The sequence below is a fragment of the Dermacentor albipictus genome, chromosome 2, assembly GCF_038994185.2.
Source record: "Dermacentor albipictus isolate Rhodes 1998 colony chromosome 2, USDA_Dalb.pri_finalv2, whole genome shotgun sequence".
Lineage (NCBI taxonomy): Eukaryota > Metazoa > Arthropoda > Arachnida > Ixodida > Ixodidae > Dermacentor > Dermacentor albipictus.
In genome coordinates, this window is record NC_091822.1 from 123,030,792 (window position 1) to 123,051,195 (window position 20,404).

Genomic DNA, 20,404 nt, shown 5'->3' on the forward strand with positions numbered 1-20,404 from the left:
GGTAAAGTTAGTACACAGTTCTGTCTATCACCCTCAGTCAAACAGTGTAGAGAGGTGGCATTCGGTGCTTAAACGAGTTTTGCGTGCGCTCTGTTACGAGCACAAGGAGGACTGGGAGAACTGTCTGCCGGCAACTTTGTTTGCTTTGCGAACGGTTCCACATGAAGCGACAGGGTTCTCACCAGCAGAACTAGTGTATGAGAGGACACTCCGTTCTCCACTGAGAATGTTAAGAGAGATGTGGGAAGAAAGAGGGGAGATTCCGACAGTGGTTGAATACGTGCTAAATTTACTGGAACGGCTGAGCGCAAACCAAGAACTAGTCGGAAAGAACATGGCACTAGCTCAAAAGAACGCCAAATTCTATTACGACAGGAATGCGAGGCTTCGTACGTTTAACGCCGGAGACCAGGTAATGATCCTCAAACCTTCAAGAAAGAACAAGCTTGAAGTTCACTGGGACGGGCCCGTTAAAGTATTGCACAAACTTTCAGAAACTAACTATGCTTTGAGAATGCCCGGTCGCAGGAAGGAAGTGAGGATATATCACTGTAATTTGATGAAGCCGTATGTAGAGCGGAGCGGAGTCGTTAACTATACTGTCAAAGAGCCGGATGGCATCGGTACCAAGTTTAAGGAGGATAGGGCAACCTCCAACTCTGAAATCGGCCTAGAAGAAGTAGTAGAACACTCGGTAAGCTCGCATGCTCTAAGACCCGAGCAGCTAGATGAGCTAAAAGGGGTGTTAGGGGAATATCTCGACAGATTCAGCGATCGGCCGGGTAGAACCGAACTGATAACGCATGAAATTGAGCTGACCTCTGCCGAACCAGTAAGATCAAAACCTTACAGGGTGTCTCCAAGACAGAGAGAGATTATGGAGGCAGAGATACAGCGCATGCTAGAGTTGGGAGTTATTGAGCCCGCTGAGAGTGACTACACGTCACCGCTAATACTCGTAGAAACCCCTAACAAGGACCCTCGTCCGTGTGTTGACTACAGGAAGTTAAATGCGATCACTAGGGATCAGTTGTACCCGATACCCAACATTGAGGAACGAATTGAAAGAGTTAGCGCTGCTAAATACATTTCAACTATAGATCTCGTGCGGGGGTACTGGCAAGTTCCCCTTTCAGAAAGTGCCAGCCGCTATGCCGCATTCATCTCGCCTGTAGGCACTTTTCGCCCTCTCGCACTCAGCTTCGGGCTGAAGAACGCGCCGTTTAGCTTCTCTAAGTTAATGGATATTGTCCTAAAGGACTTGCAGGAGTTCGCCTTACCTTATCTTGATGATGTGGCCATTTTTTCGGACAGCTGGGAACAACACGTATCGCACCTCAAACAGGTGTTCTCACGGTTGAGGGAAGCCGGCTTAACGATGAAAGCGGAAAAGTGTAGGTTTGGTTGTTCGCAGGTTACTTATCTGGGCCATGTTGTTGGTCAGGGCATGAGACGGCCGGCTGAGCTGAAAATAGCTACGATTGGAGATTTTTCTCAGCCGCGCACGAAAACGGACGTTCGTTCATTTTTGGGACTTGTGGGATACTATCAACGGTACATTCCGAATTACTCGCAATTGGCAAGTCCATTAACAGACGCCCTCCGAAAGGGAGCACCGAGTAACGTACTCTGGGATAAGGACAAAGAGAACGCTTTCCAAAGTTTGAAAACGCTATTGGTTTCTCGCCCTGTGCTTCGCGCGCCAGACTACACAAAGGAATTCATAGTTCAATGCGACGCAAGCGACAGAGGTATGGGCGTGGTACTTAGTCAGGTCGGCGACGATAACGAGGAGCATCCTATCCTCTACGCCAGCCGTAAACTAAATTTAAGAGAGGAAGCCTACAGCGCTTCAGAGAAGGAATGCGCTTGTTTGGTTTGGGCCGCCCAGAAGTTGTCGTGTTACTTGTACGGAGCGAAGTTCATCTTCGAGACCGACCACTGTCCTCTGACGTGGCTCAATCAAATGTCACACAAAAACGGCCGCTTGCTCCGATGGAGCCTCACTCTCCAAGAGTACAACTTCTCCGTTAGATATAAGAAGGGAAAGTTGCATAGCAATGCGGATGGTTTGAGCAGGCTAATTTGAATTCTGCGTTTGGGGGTCCCGCCTAAATTTTAGGGTTACTAGTGTTAATTTTATTAAGTGAAGAAGATCCCCTCTCTTTTGGCAGGATTCCCTCCTTGATTGCTGAATGTGTCAGCAGTAATTTGCTTCAGAAATTGGCATAGCGAAATGCAGCATTTTTTGTTTGCTTCTGCACTTATGTTGTTGTTGTTTTTTTGAAGCCTAGCGAGTTTAAAGTGAGAGCCAATGCACGTCATCTCGGCGCAGAGCCGTGTTGTGGGGTTCATTTTGCAGTTGCCTGTCCTTGTTGGATGTTTTGGGGCGGTGACATCAATGCACAGGTGGTCGCTGCGAGCCAAGACATCAATCCCCCCCCCCCCTGACCAGCAGCCGTTCTCTTCCTGCCTAGCGGTTCTCAGCGCTAGACAGTCGAGACTTTTCGGGCCATGGAGGCGCTGTCAAGAACGGCGAGTTGCGCAACAAGATTGCCACCTTGCCACCCGATTACGACAAGGGGTGCAAGACGCGCACCTCCCCGTCTCCGCCGCTGCAGCTGCGAGGCGTTCAAAGAAGCGACCTTTGCGCTGGAATCCGCCGCCTTCCTCCAGCCCCTTCGACATTGTGACGGGACGAATACGGTGTGTGGACAATGATTCCAGAGTTCCTCAACGCGGGGCTGATTTGACACGCCTGGAGAAGCTACCGCGGGAAGACTTATTTTTGTGCTTCTCACGGTTCGGAGTGGCTCGGAACAATGAGCGACGCGCGATCGACAACGACAGTTTCCCGGAACGGCACCCCGTGCGGTTGCCTCCGTGTACGGAATGTGTGTGCCTTTGTGTCTGTAAACTGGTCTTCAGAGCAGCTGCGAGTTGGTGATGTGTAAACGAACAGCCGCCGCGTCGTAGGACCGGCGGATCGAGTGTATAAAAACTGTGGTTGTGCGAATGTTGGACACACTTCTCTTGAGCAGTCATGTTAGACTGGTTCACTTCTCTCATGCAGTCCTGTTGGACTAATACTCTTTTTCTCAAGCAGTCATGTTAGACTGAGTTAATTTCTGTAAATAAACCCCTTTTTCCTCGTTCTCGATGAGAAGCAGTTCTTCACTTCATCAACGATCTCAGCGTAAATAAGTTGGACGACGGCATGGGCCAGCTACCTTCGAATTCATGCCGTACTCCAATCTTGGCAAAGGACCACGGACGAAGGGATTGAGCCCCCAATCCTGACACGCTCTGCAGCACCACCAGCTAGCCTCGCCAACAGCTAGCCTCGCCAACAACCTTCGCGCTGCTTCTATTCTTGAAGACTTTCGAGCTATAGTGCTGAGGTTAGCGACGCTGGTAAGCGCCCAGTGGAGTCACGAGCGTTTCACGTGACTTTCACTTTCGAGACTCTATGGCCTTAAATTCTTGTCCTTGTTATCAGGCGCGTTTTCGCAACTGGCTTTCGCTTGCACACCACCGTCGGTTGTTTACGTTTAGATGTCAGGGCAAGTGCTGGTTGGTCAATTGCAAAAAGCAGGTGCTGCCCTTGTTCCAAGTGTTCTTGATCAAGTACCCAAGTGCTCTCACAACAATGCAGAGGAGATCACAGCGAAGTGCAAGCACCTGATCTTAGAAAGCTGCGTCGTTCTTAAAGTTATGAGAGCGCTCCCGCTCGCACCCCCCCTCCTCCCCCCCCCCAAACAAAAAAAGAAAAGAAGGAAAGAAGATCGAAAACCAAGAACTAAGACGAAAGAGAAAAGCAAAAGAAAGGGCCATACATGCCTACAGAGCTGGTTTATCCCGTCTCTTCGCGGTGGTACGTCTTAGTAAAACTACTTAGCACGAAGCCACGGTCCCCCTGATCTATCTACTGGCATCGATATTCTCCTTCTTAGGTGATTACTTCTCACGTTCAGGGAGCCAGGCGGAGCTGGAGCTCGCCTGACACGGAGAGAGTGCCAGCAGCGGCATGCTGAAAAGACATAACGGAGCACGCCATAACGTGCCGTCTCCACATACTTAATTGCTTCCGCTAGCGCCGACTCTCAGACACCGCATTCGTGAGCGGTCGAGTCAAAGGAACGCGCATGCGCACCTCACGAGAAAGGGCAGCACCGGTGGCGGTTAGGCGCTAACGGTACGTCCCAGGCACATCCGCCGCAGCAAGTCATAACGACACCCGGGACCTCGTCATTATACACCAGAACGGCTCTGGCTAAGTCGAATCTATTGCACCCGTGATGTCGCTGCCGCTACGATTCCCGAGGAGGCGCGAGCGGTAGGCCTGAGGCGTCGTGCCGCGCGCGCGTTAGCACTGCGCGTTCCAAAGCGCGCGCGAGGACCCGAATTGCAAAACGATAGAGGAACTACACGCGACGCGACCTAAATAAACGACCTCAAGCAGCGCGCCAGGAGAGCTGTAGCCGCGTTCACCGAGCCAAAGAGAGCGGTGGCACACAGAGGGAAAGCTGAAGAACAGGGAAAGGGGGACTGGGGGAAGGAGGTTATTACTAATTACCCGGCGCAAGACTCGTCGGGAGCTCGCGGTGACTTTAACGCGGCGTCAGGCGCCGGCCGTGGGGTAACGCGTAGGGGGTGAGGCTGGGGAGGGGGCGCTATCGGGCGACTAATTAGGGGACTGCGGCGCCTGATCCTTTGACCGGTTGCGCGGTAAAGCACCGTTTCGTGTGCTCCGCCCCTTTTAAAAGATGCACGCGGCTTTGCGCCGAGTCAACGTACTGACGCCTCTTTAGCGTTGGAGGAAACGCAAACAATGAGTATAGGCTGCGAGCTGAAGGTAATTAGAAGAGAGAGAGAGAGAAAAAGACGAGAAATTTAGACCCAGCACGACGTCGTTTTGGAGAGGAGCTCTGTAGCGCACTGGGCAGAAAAAAGCGGGAGGCAGCCTCACGAATCCGCTTTCGGTGGCGCTTAGAGTTCCAGGCGGACGGAAGTAAATTAGAATCTCGGGCTTTGGGGGATGGAAAGTTGGGGGATAGGAAACGAATATGGAATAAAACTGGAAACGAGCCCGGTACGCTTGGGAGTGTATCTCGGCGGGGGAAATTGCCTCGCAACGGGAGTATAAACCGGCGGGATTCACTTAGCGCGGCGAGCACGGTTGACAACGGCGAAAATGGGTCCCTAGGTTGGCGTTTCCCCGCGTGCAGCCCAAACACGTGTGCAGTCGACGGACCGTGTTTGGCTTAAATTAAGCTCGTAGAAAAGAACCGCGTTGCGAAACCGCGGGGACATGTATATCAGTGCGCAACTCCGAGAGCTACAGACAGAGTTGTATGGAAAGCGCGGCAGTTGTTTAAATGTAGACGACTGCATGTCAGTGAGGGTATAAGCCTATGCGTGGTGCGCAGGTGGGACTTAATGGAAGCACGAAATTGACTATCTCTAGTTCATCCTATCGTGCACGTTACTTCCCAAGTGGACGTGTATGCTTACGTAATCGTAAGTACGAAAATCCTGAAACGGGGCAGAATTTGTACGCCTAAGCTCTAATGTACGGTCTCGCGCTCTTCTTTATTCATTCATACTCAAGGAAGAACATCGAGCAATGGACAATCGACGAGGGAAGAGACTCGTAGATTGTCCAGTTACTTCTGGCACGTTTCTTCCGAGTTTCTGATTCAGAATCACAAAACGTGGGGAAAAAGGAAAGAGAAACCTAAATTTAAAATCTCTGTGTAAGTGTGCGACTGCCGCGTAATAAACGGCATTTGTCCGCAGGATTGAACGCCCATATCATGAACATTAGCTTTACACGCATCAGGAGAAATCTTCAGATGGTGCAGCGATCACGCTTCCCCTTGGTAATTGATTTTGCGTCATTAGGCACACGTCTTTTGTCTGCCACGCGTGTTCCTATAGCGCATACTGCGCGAGGTCACAGAAAGCACCTGTTCCAATAAAGCTCGTTAACTCTCACATGCTCGTGTCCGGACGCTTCAGCAAATGACCGATGACCCTCGGCTCGCATAGGGGGTAACCCTTAATGACGTATACATGAAGGCGGAACGGTTAAGCAAGAAACAAATATACAAACACACCAATCGCTGCTGATATAGCCTAACCCGCCGCCTACTCAAACCAGGCTCAAGAAGGGAGCACCACTGAACAAAAGAAGGCTGAATGATTCGCTTGATAGCAACTGTTGCGCGAGTGATTTAACTGCAATGTTGCTGCTTATGGACATTTCTAATGGCACCCCCTTTGAAAGGAGGCGGCGACTGAGAGTCACCTATCTTGTATGAGCTAATCAAGTTTTGCTTCATCTATTTCACTCTAGCATTACCACGAACGCATCGAGAAAGTGCCGTCCAAGAAGTGGCGCATGGTCGCGTGAATCGACGCGTGACAGTGAAAATCGCATTAGGGGGCAGCTTTTGTCTAACAGCGTGTTCGGCAGTGAAACCGTATAGCTTAATTCAGTCAACAATAGCGGTACGTCGTTGTGCGCTGCGAAACCCAAATGCCCGATCGAGTATACGCCGCCAGAACGTGCCGGCCTCCTTATGCTTTCACAAGAATACCTTATATAGGATGCCGGCGTTGTTTTATGCGTTGTCGCACTGCGAGCAGCCAAAGTGCCACTATAGTAGTGTCTAAAGAAGCCACGAGTATGCATTTACAGACTGTACTTAAAAACCTACCGTCAGACTTCGGAACTCTATCTTAAACATCTTGGTGGGAGAACTTCAGAGGAAACGCTGCCGCAAACGGCTTGAAAGTGCCCGAAGGCCCTCTTCTTTTTTTTTTTTTTTCGTGTATACGCGTCGCACAATGCACCGTGTTATCAATAGCATGTCGCACAATGCATTCATCTTACACAACGCGAAATTCTCCCCAGCCCGGCCTGATCGAATTCAAGCCCATGATCGACCAATAATTAGCGAACTGGCTCGGATTAAGCCCCCCTTCACAACATGGTCCAGGCAGCTAACTATTCACGGGGTGTCACGGCGCACAATGCAGCGAAATTGCATTTCCTGGCGCTCGAGCCGTGTGTGCCATTGTCCCGCCCCGTTGTACGTGGCGATCGAGAGTAGCCGCCGATGCGCGACGGCGAAAAAAGAAAGAAAAAACCTTAAAACGCGCAAGGCGCTGGCGCTTAATTAACTTCGTGGAGCTCGGACCGACGGTGCAAGCAATTAAACATCGTCGTCTCCCCGGGGAATACACGAACGCGCACCCCGGTTACCTATCCGTAATGAAGGACGTCGCTTTCTATCTTGTCCGTCGGGGGTAACTGACGGGACGAGAGCCGCTAGCTGTCGCGACGTCGGGCCTGGAATCTTCGCCGCGTTGTTCCGAGATTCCCCCGAGAAGAACATTCCACCGCGCGGGAAGCGAGCTTCGGCCGAACCGTGCAAGGCCGCGCACACTTCAAGAACTTCGGGGAACGCGCGAGGCGAATGTTTGGCGAAGTTTTAAATTGAAAGAGCTAAAGCGAAGTACGAATCGCTGGACAGCCTAAGCCTGACGATGGAGGCGTTCCTTACAGTGCGCCGATGAAAGATGGAGTTTCCTAAAGTGCACTCCACAGTCGAACCTTCTGCAAGAGGTCCAGGGGATCAAATCCCGGACTTCTTGCATGGCGTCAAAAGGTCATATACATACATGCACGACGGCCTTGTCTACGGATATATATATATATATATATATATATATATATATATATATATATATATATATATATATATATATATATATATATATATATATATATATATATATATATATATATGTTTAAAAGAGATCATAGTATAAAAATACGTTCGCAAACGACTGCGGATAATCTAGAGAGAGAGAGAGAGGTTTAATGATATGAAATGCAGATATGCGGATAATGTACTCGCAGCAGAAACTATCAGTGTTGTTAGGAGAGCAGAGCTGCCACCTACATTTCTCTCTCTGTCTGCAATCACAAAATGTTTCAGAAGGTATACCAACTTGGGATATAGGCGTTTCGAGCCGGAGGGCAGCGACAACACCTACACGCGGAGAAGTACACATCGACGCTGACAACCACGTGCCGAAACGAATAAAAATTCAACTACCGGCGCAACCGAAAGTCGGCGTAGACGACCACCTTTCGCAAGCTCAAGCGTCGCCGAAGCATGCAGGACAGCGTCGAAAACTTCTGGCCTCGGCCGCCTGGCATCTGCGGGAGAATGGGAACGCACTTTGGCGGCGGCGGGGATCCAGAGTATAACGCCAAAGAACGCGCGCTATAGTGTGAAAAAAAGGCGCTGGGCGGCGGACGTCGCAACGCGGGATGCGCCGCCGAAACCGCGTGTACATAGTCCCGAGATTCTCGCTGTCAGCTTCCTTTGTCGTATGCCCTGACTGTCCGGCCGAGAGAGATACACGTCCACACACACAAAAACAAAGGAACGAATCGTGTAGAGCGCGCGGAACGTTTCTTCTCGGAACTGTCTTGCCATTGCGCACGCCGACAGGCAGCGACACGTAACACGAAATACAGGAGTGCGCAGGGACGGTATTCGGATATGGAAGGACCATGGTGTCTGCGGTACTGGAGTGCAAGTATATTTGTTTTTGCTTTTGGTGACGTGAACGCGAGTCCCGCAGGATTGGTAGCTTTTTTTTGTATTTGCTCTCAAGCGGTACGCTAAGGAACAAACACGATGGAATAAGATAGATAGATAGATAGATAGATAGATAGATAGATAGATAGATAGATAGATAGATAGATAGATAGATAGATAGATAGATAGATAGATAGATAGATAGATAGATAGATAGATAGATGCACTCAGAAGTGATAGGGAAGAGAAAGACACATAGAAAGAGATATATTATAGATAGACAGGTATAGAGAAGAGTTGAGAAATGGATAAAAAGCAGTTTGTTAAAGAGCGAAGAGATAGAGAGAGAAAGAAAGAGAGAGATAGAGCGTGAGATAGACAAAGAAAAGTAGAGAGAGAAGATATATAGAGAATAAAGAGAGGTGAGAGAGGAGAGTGGCCTAAGGTGTCTGGTGACGTCCACGCCTTCCTAATCGCTTCATCTTCTGCGAGTCCCTTTGGCCGCACGGAGCACACGTACTAAATGCGTGACGTCGTTCAGGCCCTGTTTCACAGAAGTACTGCTTGTGTGCGATGAGAAGACGAGCAAAGCGCGAGACGCATTGCTTTTGTTCTCCGTTCATTGTGACACGCGTTTTCCGCGACAATCTCTTGGCGCCAAGCCTCCCTGTGCCGGGGTGGGTTCTTCCACGCAGCTCACTCCATTAAAGCGGCGGGCGGTGTTGCGTTATGGCGAAAACACTGAACAAAAAATAAAAAAAGAAGAAAGAAAAAAACCTGAGCGTATAACACGTAGACGGAGTGCAAGTGAAAAGGCAGAATGAGTCATCTGGGCTGTGCTGGGCGGCAGACGACTACTGAGTCCTTCATATTTAGGGACTTGCGTATTTCTGAAGATTGCGTCACTACAAGCTTACTTTGCTGCAGCTGTGGAATGTGTCTACAGAGGGGGTTTATTGTCTGGAGCTTTCGTACAGCTCGAATTACAGCGACGCCAGTTGCAAGCGTAAGGTTGCGCGCGCACGAGAACCCGGTGCTTGGTCTTGCGTCCGCGCAGATACCAAGCTCGTTGTCATGGAAACCACAGCAAGCAACGAATGTGCTTGCCTGAATCATACAATGCTTACAGTATGTCCACATAATTTGTGCAATACATTTAAAATCACTTATAAGAAAAGAAGAACGGCGGTTTAAAAGGGAGGAAGAAGAGAGGTAAGTCAGACGATAGAGTTTACAGTAGTTATGGTAAGTGTTGACGGGTTAGTCCCAACCTTCCTTTAAGAAAGTCGCAGTTTTGCAAGAAAGGCGAAGCATTCACTGCGATAGCAAACTAGTAGACAGCTATACGAAGTAAGGATAATAGTCTTATCGGCCATATGAACTTGCAAACAGTCACTTACGAACTAAGTTAACAAGCATGGTGTCGCACGAGTACAAGCAAACGTAAACGCATATCGCTCGATGACCGCGCACATTCGCTGTCATAGCGCTGGAGTGAGGAAGGGCGACAGCAGCAGCGAGCGATTTGAACTTCGCGCTGCCTCTCGCTTCAACATCAACTAAGCGGCGAGAACACAGCGCACGCGAAGCTATCAGCACTTGGCGCACTCTGTCTCCATCGCAGATCGCATTTAAGATGGGGCCCGCGCGGCCGCGCCATACGCAGCAGCCGCCGGAGTAGAACCCCCTCTCTCTCCTCTCACCCCGGTGCCTTGCGAGCGACGGTAGACGGCGCGCTTGCTACCCGCTTTCCTCCCTCGCGCAGTCGCAGTCGCGCAGCCGCAGTCGTCGGCTCACCCTTGCACGATTTTACTCGCACGTACACAATACGGCGCGTGGCGACGTTGTTATCGTCCTTGGACTTTATACGGAACATCACGGCTACGGTAATGGCAGAAATACGCCTGGAGTGCCCATATAATTGCCGTCGCAATAATATTATTAGATGAAGAGCGCTGAAGTAGTGTTAGCAGAAACTCGCAGTATCACGTTATCAGACAAAAGCGAACTTCTCATTCATAAAAAAACGAGTCTAAGCGTGTTTCAAAGCATTGTTTCTCAACCTTCATTTATCGGCGAAAAGAGTCACTGTGTACTCCGAGGGCGTATTGCGCTACTCTGTTAAACACGAGGTCGCGGGAGCGATCGCCAGACATGGTAGCCGCATTCCGATGAAGACAGAGTGCAAAATCACTGGTGCTCCCGGGTTTCGGCTTACGATGAAGAAGCTGTTCCACGTATAGCAAAAGTTAACCCATATCCGGCCCCCTCCCCGCATTTGCGGTGCGTGTAATAAATCCCTGCGTATACAGGCTAGGGACCTTTAGGCCTTTCGACGAGCTGCGAAAGTAATTCTAATTGGGATAAAATGTCCCGAACCGGAAGTGGTTTGTGACCCGCTATGCTAATCAGTCAAGAATCTGCAGCTCCGGATGTCAGAAGAAGCAGCGGTGTGCACCGACGAGAAAGCGATAAGTGGATTGCACTCGGCAAACACGCGCGGCGACACGACGTTATCGGCACTTCCTGCCACCGCGGACGCGTCCGCATGCCTAATTTATAGTCGGCCCTAGCTGTCGAACGATAGCGCGCTTGCCCTGCTTGCGCTGCATGTGCCCCTAAACGGTCGTGGCGACTGAGCGTAACGAGAGAAAACAAAGCCCCGGAACGCAGGCTCAACGCGTGCGCCGACTGTCATTGCGACGCGACGTGCACTTCGGCGTGGCACCGCAAGATCGCATTGGCGGCTCGCACTGTTGAGACGGTAGGCGCGTGCTGCTCGCGATGGAGACAGTTTCTCGTGTGAGCACATTGCCGACGAGTCCTCGCGTGACAGCACCAGGGGCGATATATATATACACACCTTCCTTGTTCTTCGACTTAAGTCAAAGTTCGATTCGTTACAGTGACTTGAGACTTCTCTTCAGCAAGTCACTGTAACGAACCGAACTTTGACTTAAGTCGAAGAACAAGGAAGGTGTGTATATATAGATGAAGGCGACGGAGACCTCGTAACCACGAAACTCTTGAAAGACTCAATAAAAGTTTTCACTCACTCACTCACTGGTTACAGTGAAATAAATGAATAATGAAATAAATAAATATTGATCTGGCGCCTATCGAGCTCTCAGCTTTCAATAAAGCACGAAACGCGTGGCATTCTGCGGACACGTTTAAGGTTTAAGGTTTTTTAATTCTGCGAACAGGTTTAAGGTCACTCGGTGTCGCCATCTTCGACGTACACAAAGACTTAGTGAGAGAGGGGTGCGGGAGGGGGGAGGGGGGGTTAAGGTGACTAATGACCTCCGGAGAAATGGCGTGTGGCTTGGCTCCCACTGGATCTCCCTTTGTTTTTTTATTTTCCTTCTACCTTCTTCTCCTTAAAGATCTCGAAACCGTCGCTCTTGTAAGGAGGCCATCGCTCTCACTAAAGTGCCGGTTGTTCGTCGTCGCCGCCGTCGTCGTTCGTCGCGGGCTCCCGTTTCTCACCCGCCGAGCGAGGAAGAAGAGTCCCCAGCGGAGGCGAGCGCCGAGGGACGTACTTTCCGCTTGCGGCGCCGACACCCAGGCCGCGATTAGATGGCCGTCGTCTCGCTCTTCGTCTTCTTCTTCGGTCTCTCTCTCTCTCCCTCCCTCCCTCGAGGAGGGAGCGTGTGTCTCGCCACCGCGAGTATACGGTGTATAATGATGCTGTCGCCCGAGCGACGTTCGCTTGTACGCGCGGAGCGAAACACGATGTGCAAGACGCAGCCCGAGACCGTCCCGTTCGGCCGCCGGTCGTTGCTCCGTCATTAGAGCCCTGACACAATTGGGCACGAAACGAAGGAGCCCCACCGCCGGGCCGCCCGACCGGGGTGCTGAGGGGTAAAACACCGCTGACAGTGCGACGAACGATACGCTTTCAAATATATATATATATATATATATATATATATATATATATATATATATATATCACGTTTTTACTGTGTATTTAAAGGGGCGGCATTTGTCAATAAACGAAGTAAGGCGTTGAACTGCACGGGAAACGGCGTCCTCAATGCGTACGCCTTAAGCCATGTAGCCATGCAGGACAGTTCTGGCGCACGCGAGTTTTGAGAGCGCAAGTTTATATAGATGAGCTCGCGTGCACACTAACATGTCGATGCGCAGTCTTCCTGCGAAAAAGGAAAGTACCGCGTCGACCAAGAGTATCTTGTATCGCGTTGCTCCAGCAAGCACACTTGGAGATCGGAGCTACGGGTTACCTCTGACGTCACCGCTTGACGATAAGAGGTCTCTTTCTTTGGACAAGCACGCGGTACCTTGCGCAGCTGTTCGTGTCACCGCGATGTGTGCTATAACGCCATTGAATGAGAAACTAATTATTTATCGTTGGTTTGATTGAACGGCTCAGGCTTAGCCGCTTCAGTTACTAGATGACGAAAAGCAATAGAAGGAGGAAAAGGAACGAGGAATGGGTGCTGATAGCTAGCAGAGCATCGAGAGCACCACACGTTTTATGCCGGCCCACACGCGGTCCAGGGTGCAGCTACTAACAGAAGGAGGGGACTCACCGTAGGATGACTCCCTTGACCGCGGGAATGGACTCCTGTAGCTGGATGTCCCCCACATCGTCTTCTATCGCGACGGCGAGGTACTCTTGGCTAGGGACCTGCGGGGATGACGAAAGAACAGCATTTGAATACGCCACGCAATGACAAGTAGAATAACGTACATGCATCATTCCTCATGCCACGTGCTTATCAAAGCGGTTCATTCAAGAAAATCATGATATAGGATATGTGATGCCCGCCTTTCCCCGACAATCGAGCAACCGTTGAGCAAAAAAAGAAAGTTTATGTTCAGTGGAGTCACTGCGATAGCTTGAGCACGTCATATGTGTATTACAGTGCCCTCTTTTCAAGAGTATGACACAGTACAAATTCAGCACTAGCGTAAATTTTAGGTCTATTTCGGGTCTTAAGCCAATAAGCAAAAGACGAACAGAGTACTCGCTGTTGTTACATCCTATTCCTTTTTTTCATTACCTTTTTTTATATGTATTTGCTCAATGAGGTATCATGCAGGCGTTGCCTTCACGTTTCTTTGTTTCTCCTCTCTCTCATATCCTTCCCTTCTCTCCCTCTTTCTTTCTTACTTTCTTTCCATTTCTTCCAACGGAAGTCGAAGCCGCTTGAACGCTTCCGACGGAAAACGAGGCGCCAGCCAGGCTGGGACAAGTGCCGTCTTGGTCGAACTACGGTGAATCACCAAGGAACAAGAGAGACAGAGAGAGGGAGAGAGAGATGAAGAAAAATAAAAACGGATGAACGAAAACGACGGCAGTGCGTAACGGATGCCCTAGGAAGCAGCTATAGACAAAATGGCGGCGACAATGAACGGCCTCTTGCGGCGTATACATGACCGAGACATGTCCACAAACGCGTCCCGCGGGAGAGCTCCATCCTGCGGGGACGGACGCGTTGCTCGGAAGTCGTCCCGGAACGTTCGGTGGCGCCAAGCCGGAAACGGCCGCACGCCTGTGTTGCTGCTTCAACGGCCAGACGGGAAAGCATGCAAGTTCAACTAACGGAGGCAAAGCCCGGTTCTGTAACGCCTCTGTTGCGTCAGGGGAATAGCGGGTTGTGTATGTGCGACTTGCCTTGGCCACTGGCTTCGTTGAGAATGCACTGTCTAGCTGCCTTTCTTTGTGCTCGCTAAAATTAATCGTTCTCGATTTTTTGTGTGTTTGTGCTTATGTTTGGAACGATTGTCCGAAGAATATAGATGGTTTAATTATTGGGCTACTAAAACGACGACCGCTTTGGTGCGTGACAACATTAATTAGTTGGTATGTGTGAGTCGCTGACTTGCGTGACCATTGGTTGATTCATCTAATTGGTTCTGCGAATTATGGCGGGCTGCGACAGCGGGGCCGACAAAACCTAAGCTGCGGGAACAATAGTCGCTCTCGTTTGATCAGCACACGGTACAGGCGGGTTCCGCGCAACAACACGAAGCAACTGACCCCATTTAAACAGTATAGAACTATTAACTGCTTATTAACACAAAATAAACCAAAAGAAAAAGTAGGAAATTGCTTCTAACTGGACCGTAACTATCTATCGTGGTCTGATAACACTTGCAAGGCGGCCTGCAACTGAGGCATGGGGGTAGGGGAGTGAAAGGACAGAGAGAGAAGACAGCAGAGAGGATGGAGATTAAGACGGCCCACCGAAATGAGCTGCTGCCAACCTCACCGAGAGAAGTTTAACGCCGAGATCCTGCGGGTGTTTGCTTCCACTGTGGCACCGACTGGCGGCAAGGAACTGCATTGGTTGCTGAATACGAATGTACACGCGGCCACAAAATATGACGGACCATTAAATCTGAGACAAAGGTGCATATCCTTCCAACCTCACAACGTAGTTTGGTATTTGCATTTCGTGCCTCGATTTAAATATGCTAACAAAACTGTCGTGTAAAGATTCACTCGCTACTGCTACGTGCTGCTCGTGAATTGAACGTTTTCGGAGATTCCGTGGTCCGTAAACTTTTGTGGCCGGGTGTACGTTCTCCTTTGGCACTTGGCGAAAGCGTGAGCTGTAATATGATTTACTGCGCACTTCGTCCGCATTCATGTCGGCGTCGGTTATAATGTTTCGGGATATCACCTTCGTGTTCCAAGACTGCAACGCATTCAATACAAACCGATTCGCGGCTGTGAAGCGCGAGGTCGCGGGATCGAATACCGGACAACGGCGGCCGCATTTCGATGGGGGACAAATGCGAAAAACGCCCGTGTACTTAGATTTAGGCGCACGTTAAAGAACCCCTGGCGGTTCCAAATGTACGGAGTTCCCCACTACGGCGTGCCTCATAATGAGATCGTGGTTTCGGCACGTAAAACCCCGTAATTTAATTTTTTTTTTAACCGGTACGCACGAGTACTACACTCACGCACTGGCTCTATACAACATAACAGTGCAAAGCGGTACGCACGTCACTCTTATGTCTACACGCCTTACGCGACAAAAAATACCAGTCACCCAGAAGCCATTTTAGAGAGAAGATAGAGAGTGTGGTGTGTGCTTATAAGCAGTGAGTGCTGCACACGTATTTAAAATGAATCCAGGTGATATTTACGACTATGCATGCACGGAGTCGTCGCTAGGCATCAGTAGAGTAAAGGAGGCCAGCACCCGCTAACTATGAGCCTGCACCGGAAAGTCATGCGTCCGTATAGTCACCCCGGAGTCAACAGAGAGCTTTAGATTAGGGGATGCAAGCGGCTTGCGAACGCAAGAACTAGGGGCGACGGTACTGCGCATGCGCAGACCTCTATGTCAATGTCTGCGCATGCGAAGTACCGTCGCCCCTAGTTCCTGCGTTCGCAAGCCGCTTGCATCCCCTAATCTAAAGCTCTCTATTAACGTCTGGGCTTGCGAGCGCTATGTTACACCTTATACATTCAATATGAGCCCGGTTTTTTAAGCACTTGTGCACGAAAATAAACCAGCGTTAAGATGATAAGAGAGAAGACGATAACCAGCGGCGTATATCGTATATAGATAAGGGTACTCTGCTTATTACTTGTGAACTACGCGAGACAATGCCAGAGTCCTTTAATACCTTTTCAAAAAGGTGCTTTAGGCTGGTAATGCACGGGCCTGGTTTTTATTTATTATCGATAAGAAGGTAGTGAGGTAGAAGTTATCGGAAGAAAAAGAGCGAGCATACAAGAGGGATTATGAATGCTTCTCGAACAACAATACGAGAAGGAAGGGGAGGGAGAAAGAAAAGTGTAGGCATTCGAATCACTTGAGCGTTTCTTCCTGAACTCTCGGTATCCGCTTTCCAATACAATAGGGAAAAGAAAGGCTCCTGGAAACGTCGTCTCGTCGAATTGAACCGACTCCCTAGTTCTTCGGTTATGCATCCTCCCGAGCCGTTTAAAAATATACGCAGTCACTGGGATGTTGTGGCCCCGGAGATCGATTGGTTCATGCGTAATGCGCAGGTATACGTTTGGTATACGCGACAAGTTTTCCGCCGTTCTTTTTTTTTTTTCAAGTTTTCGACGTCCGACTAAAATCAGCATAAATCCCCGAGCCATCTTTGCAGACACGCGAGTCTCTTTGTCTTCCATTTTAAGTCCAACTTTGATTGAGCTTCGTGTATCGTAGCTTCCGCTACACCGCGGTTTGCTTCGGCGCCTTTGTTTTGACGTTTCCGCCTGTTTACCGCCAAGTTGCCTATCGACCGTATGGAGAGTTTGTGCGAATACCATTTGAAGAAATCACAACAGCAACAAGAAACTGAACAAGTTCTTGCGGTTATACGCAAATGTAGCGAGAAACGAGAGATTCCTCTTTGTTTGCATGTTTTGTTCGTTCGCTTTCCAAAAGTGTCTCTATATCCTGAAAATATGATCCAAACAAGACAATGCTAAAGAAAATGGTGTACCTTCGTGGAACGGGCGTGCTCTTTGGCGGAAATCATGCAGCTGTTGTCGGATTGGACTTTTAAGGGATCGCTTACTCCCCCGCTATATCCTCCCCCTCGCAATCTCCGCCTATTTTCATCCTTAGTCCATAGGGAACAGTCTAGCCGATGTGTAGTTTTGGCGCGCGGCACCAATTTTGCGGCGAACAGCCGCTTGCGCGGCGTGCCTAAAAATTCTGGTGCGTTTCTTTTTTTTGTTTTGTACGACCGAGAGTTGTTTACTGAACGAATCGAATGCTGGAGGGACCAACCGGCAACCGCTTCGTGCACGTTTGTAGACGAATGTCTCATCACAAAAGAAATAATATAAAGAGGAGGTAAGGAAGAAGAAATAAATAAAGAAAACAAAAGACAACTCTTTTCTTCCTTCTTTCTCGCTCAGACTTGAAGACGGGAGCTTATTTTTCTCGAAAACACCGTGTTATCAAACGAATATGAGCGTTTCACTCAAAATGAACAATCGTGAAATAGAGAGAGTGGCAATGGCAAAAGCAGAAGGAATATATATATATATATATATATATATATATATATATATATATATATATATATATATATCAACGAGAAGAAGGGGGGTTAACCGAGGGGCCCGAATATATATATATATGTGCGTGTGTCGCATAACCTTAACCAAACTTTAATAATATGTAAATGCCACGTAGCTGGACAGAACCAACGTAATGTTGTTTGCAGTTGCTTGGAGATACTCAGATTATTTTTTTTGCGTACCGCCTAATTACATAATTAGTCTTAATGAATTAATGAAGTTATCCAATATTATCATTTGATGAAAAGTGTCAATTACAACATTGTAGAGCAACATGAAAAGCTCCCGATACAGCTTTCTGTTGCTCGATACGTGCTACATAAAAGTGTTTTTCCTAGCGTGACCGAAGCGCGCAAGAACACCCGAAATTGCCGCGCGACTGGCGCATACCCTTGAGCACGCTGAGTTCTCGTTGCTGTTGCGTTGAAGCGATAGGCCCCACGAATGTAATTCCACTCGCTGCTGCTACCGCAATTGCTCGCACCAGCGTTTTGACAGCCACTGCCCGCGCCACGTGTATAATAGCTGTGTCTTACCGGTACTCACCTACGGGCCAGAAACCTGGAGGCTTACGGAAAGGGTTTTACTCAAATTGAGGACGACGCAACGAGCTATGGAAAGAAGAATGATATGTGTAACGTTAAGGGATAAGAAAAGAGCAGATTGGGTGAGGGAACAAACGCGAGTTAATGACATCTTAGTTGAAATCAAGAAAAAGAAATGGGCATGGGCAGGACATGTAATGAGGCGGGAAGATAACCGATGGTCATTAAGGGTTATGGACTGGATCCCAAGGGAAGGGAAGCGTAGCAGGGGGCGGCAGAGAGTTATTAGGTGGGCGGATGAGATTAAGAAGTTTGCAGGGATGGCATGGCCACAATTAGTGCATGACCGGGGTTGTTGGAAAAGTATGGGAGAGGCCTTTGCCCTGCAGTGGGCGTAACCAGGCTGATGATGATGATGATGCCCGCGCTCATCGAGGGTGATGCGTTCACGTTTGCTTGTGCGCGCGTGACATCGTGCTTGTTAATTCAGCTAGGAAGCGAATGTTTCCAAGTTTATACGGCCGGTTAAACTACTACCCGTACTTCGTATAGCTGTGTACTAATTTGCTATCGCAATCGATGCTTCGCCTTTGGGGTGAAGCTGCGATTATTTCGTTGCCACTATCGATCAATAAATAACTTAATCGATCTACCGGACTAAAATATGGCTGTTGTATAGCACAGAGTATTTCGATGATGTGCCTGACTAATATTAGATAGATAGATAGATAGATAGATAGATAGATAGATAGATAGATAGATAGATAGATAGATAGATAGATAGATAGATAGATAGATAGGTAGATAGATAGGTAGATAGATAGATAGATAGATAGATAGATAGATAGATAGATAGATAGATAGATAGATAGATAGATAGATAGATAGATAGATAGATAGATAGATAGATAGATAGATAGATAGATAGATAGATAGATAGATAGATTAGATAGATAGATAGCACATGCTCGCCCGGCTCCCGACCATTGATTTGCGTCTCCGAGAAGCATCCCTCATTCGATGTCCGCTAGTCCGACTACGTCCGGCAGCTGGCCGGTCCGCAGTATCGCCGCGTTCCACGACAACGGCGCTGGCCCGCACCCGTCAAACACCGGTGGTGCCGCCGTGTACCTCAGCCATTGATCCGAGCACAAGGCTCGAGCAGCCGGCCATAGAAGGGCAAGAAAGAGGGATCGATAGACGGGGGCCGGCCACTGCTCGAAATCGACGGCATCCCCTCCCCACCCTTCACCGTATACCACGCAGACCCCCCGGCCTCTGGCAAACTGGCTGACCCAGGCGCGGCAGCGGCGTGGATTGGCGGTGCCCTTGAAAGTTAACCGAGCGCGAACGAAAAGTCAAGCGGCTGTGGGCCGGCTGGGAGAAGCGAGCCGAGGCGAAAAACGTCGCGGTTACGCGATGTGACGGACGAAGTTGTCCACCCGAAAACGGGAATGCGGCCACTCGTGACAGGTGGAAAGCGTTTCGCGCGCGCGCGGGCGTGCGTGCTTTCTGCCGTTTCTCCGAAAGGGAATACGTAGTCCATCGTTCATTTACTTTGACTGCGACGGACAGGAGATACTTATTTACGTAAAGACGAAGAGGAGATCAGTATGAGCCTCAGCTTGCCTGCTCTGGCCTACTCTATACTCTACAGCGGGGATGTTGGAAGAAAAAGATTGACGATTATTATTATTATTATTATTATTATTATTATTATTATTATTATTATTATTATTATTAAGAGAATAAAATGCGTAAATGTACACCACGCTCGGCATTTTTGGGGTCAATAGTATATTCGACGTTTAATGGAATCAACAATCTTGGAACATTTAGCCCAGCACTCTAACAACTACGCCAGAGCCACTCTTTGCGTATAAGCGAACTGATTAATACTTACACTGACCACTGACAAAAACCAACGGTTTTTTTGTTGTCGTTGGCTTTTGACATATCTCACGTCGGTCTGGCTCTTCTCATACGCATGACACCGCAAAGCCTGGCCGGGCTGAGTAAGGCGCTGTCCGCTGATGAAAAAATGCTGCGATTTGAGTCCCCAGTAAGAATGGCGCATACCTATATACTACATGGGATCAGCCGAGAATGTGACGGTTCTCAGTCCGAGGCCACATTGAGCATGGCACGCACAGGGTGGCGGGTCTATCGCCAGAGGGGGCGGACCTCCTATTTGACAAACGTCC

General features: G+C 49.2%; 1 protein-coding gene across 7 annotated transcripts in view; it reads right to left on the minus strand.

The window, feature by feature from the left end:
- The window catches only part of LOC135910746 (pleckstrin homology domain-containing family G member 5-like), a 747,540-nt gene that overhangs the window by 142,817 nt on the left and 584,319 nt on the right, over positions 1-20,404 (minus strand). For all 7 annotated transcript variants that reach the window (XM_065442817.2, XM_065442821.1, XM_065442818.2 and 4 more), the window contains one exon: positions 13,178-13,275. In XM_065442817.2, the coding sequence (XP_065298889.1) occupies positions 13,178-13,275 (98 nt within the window). The remainder of the gene's footprint in view (positions 1-13,177; positions 13,276-20,404) is intronic.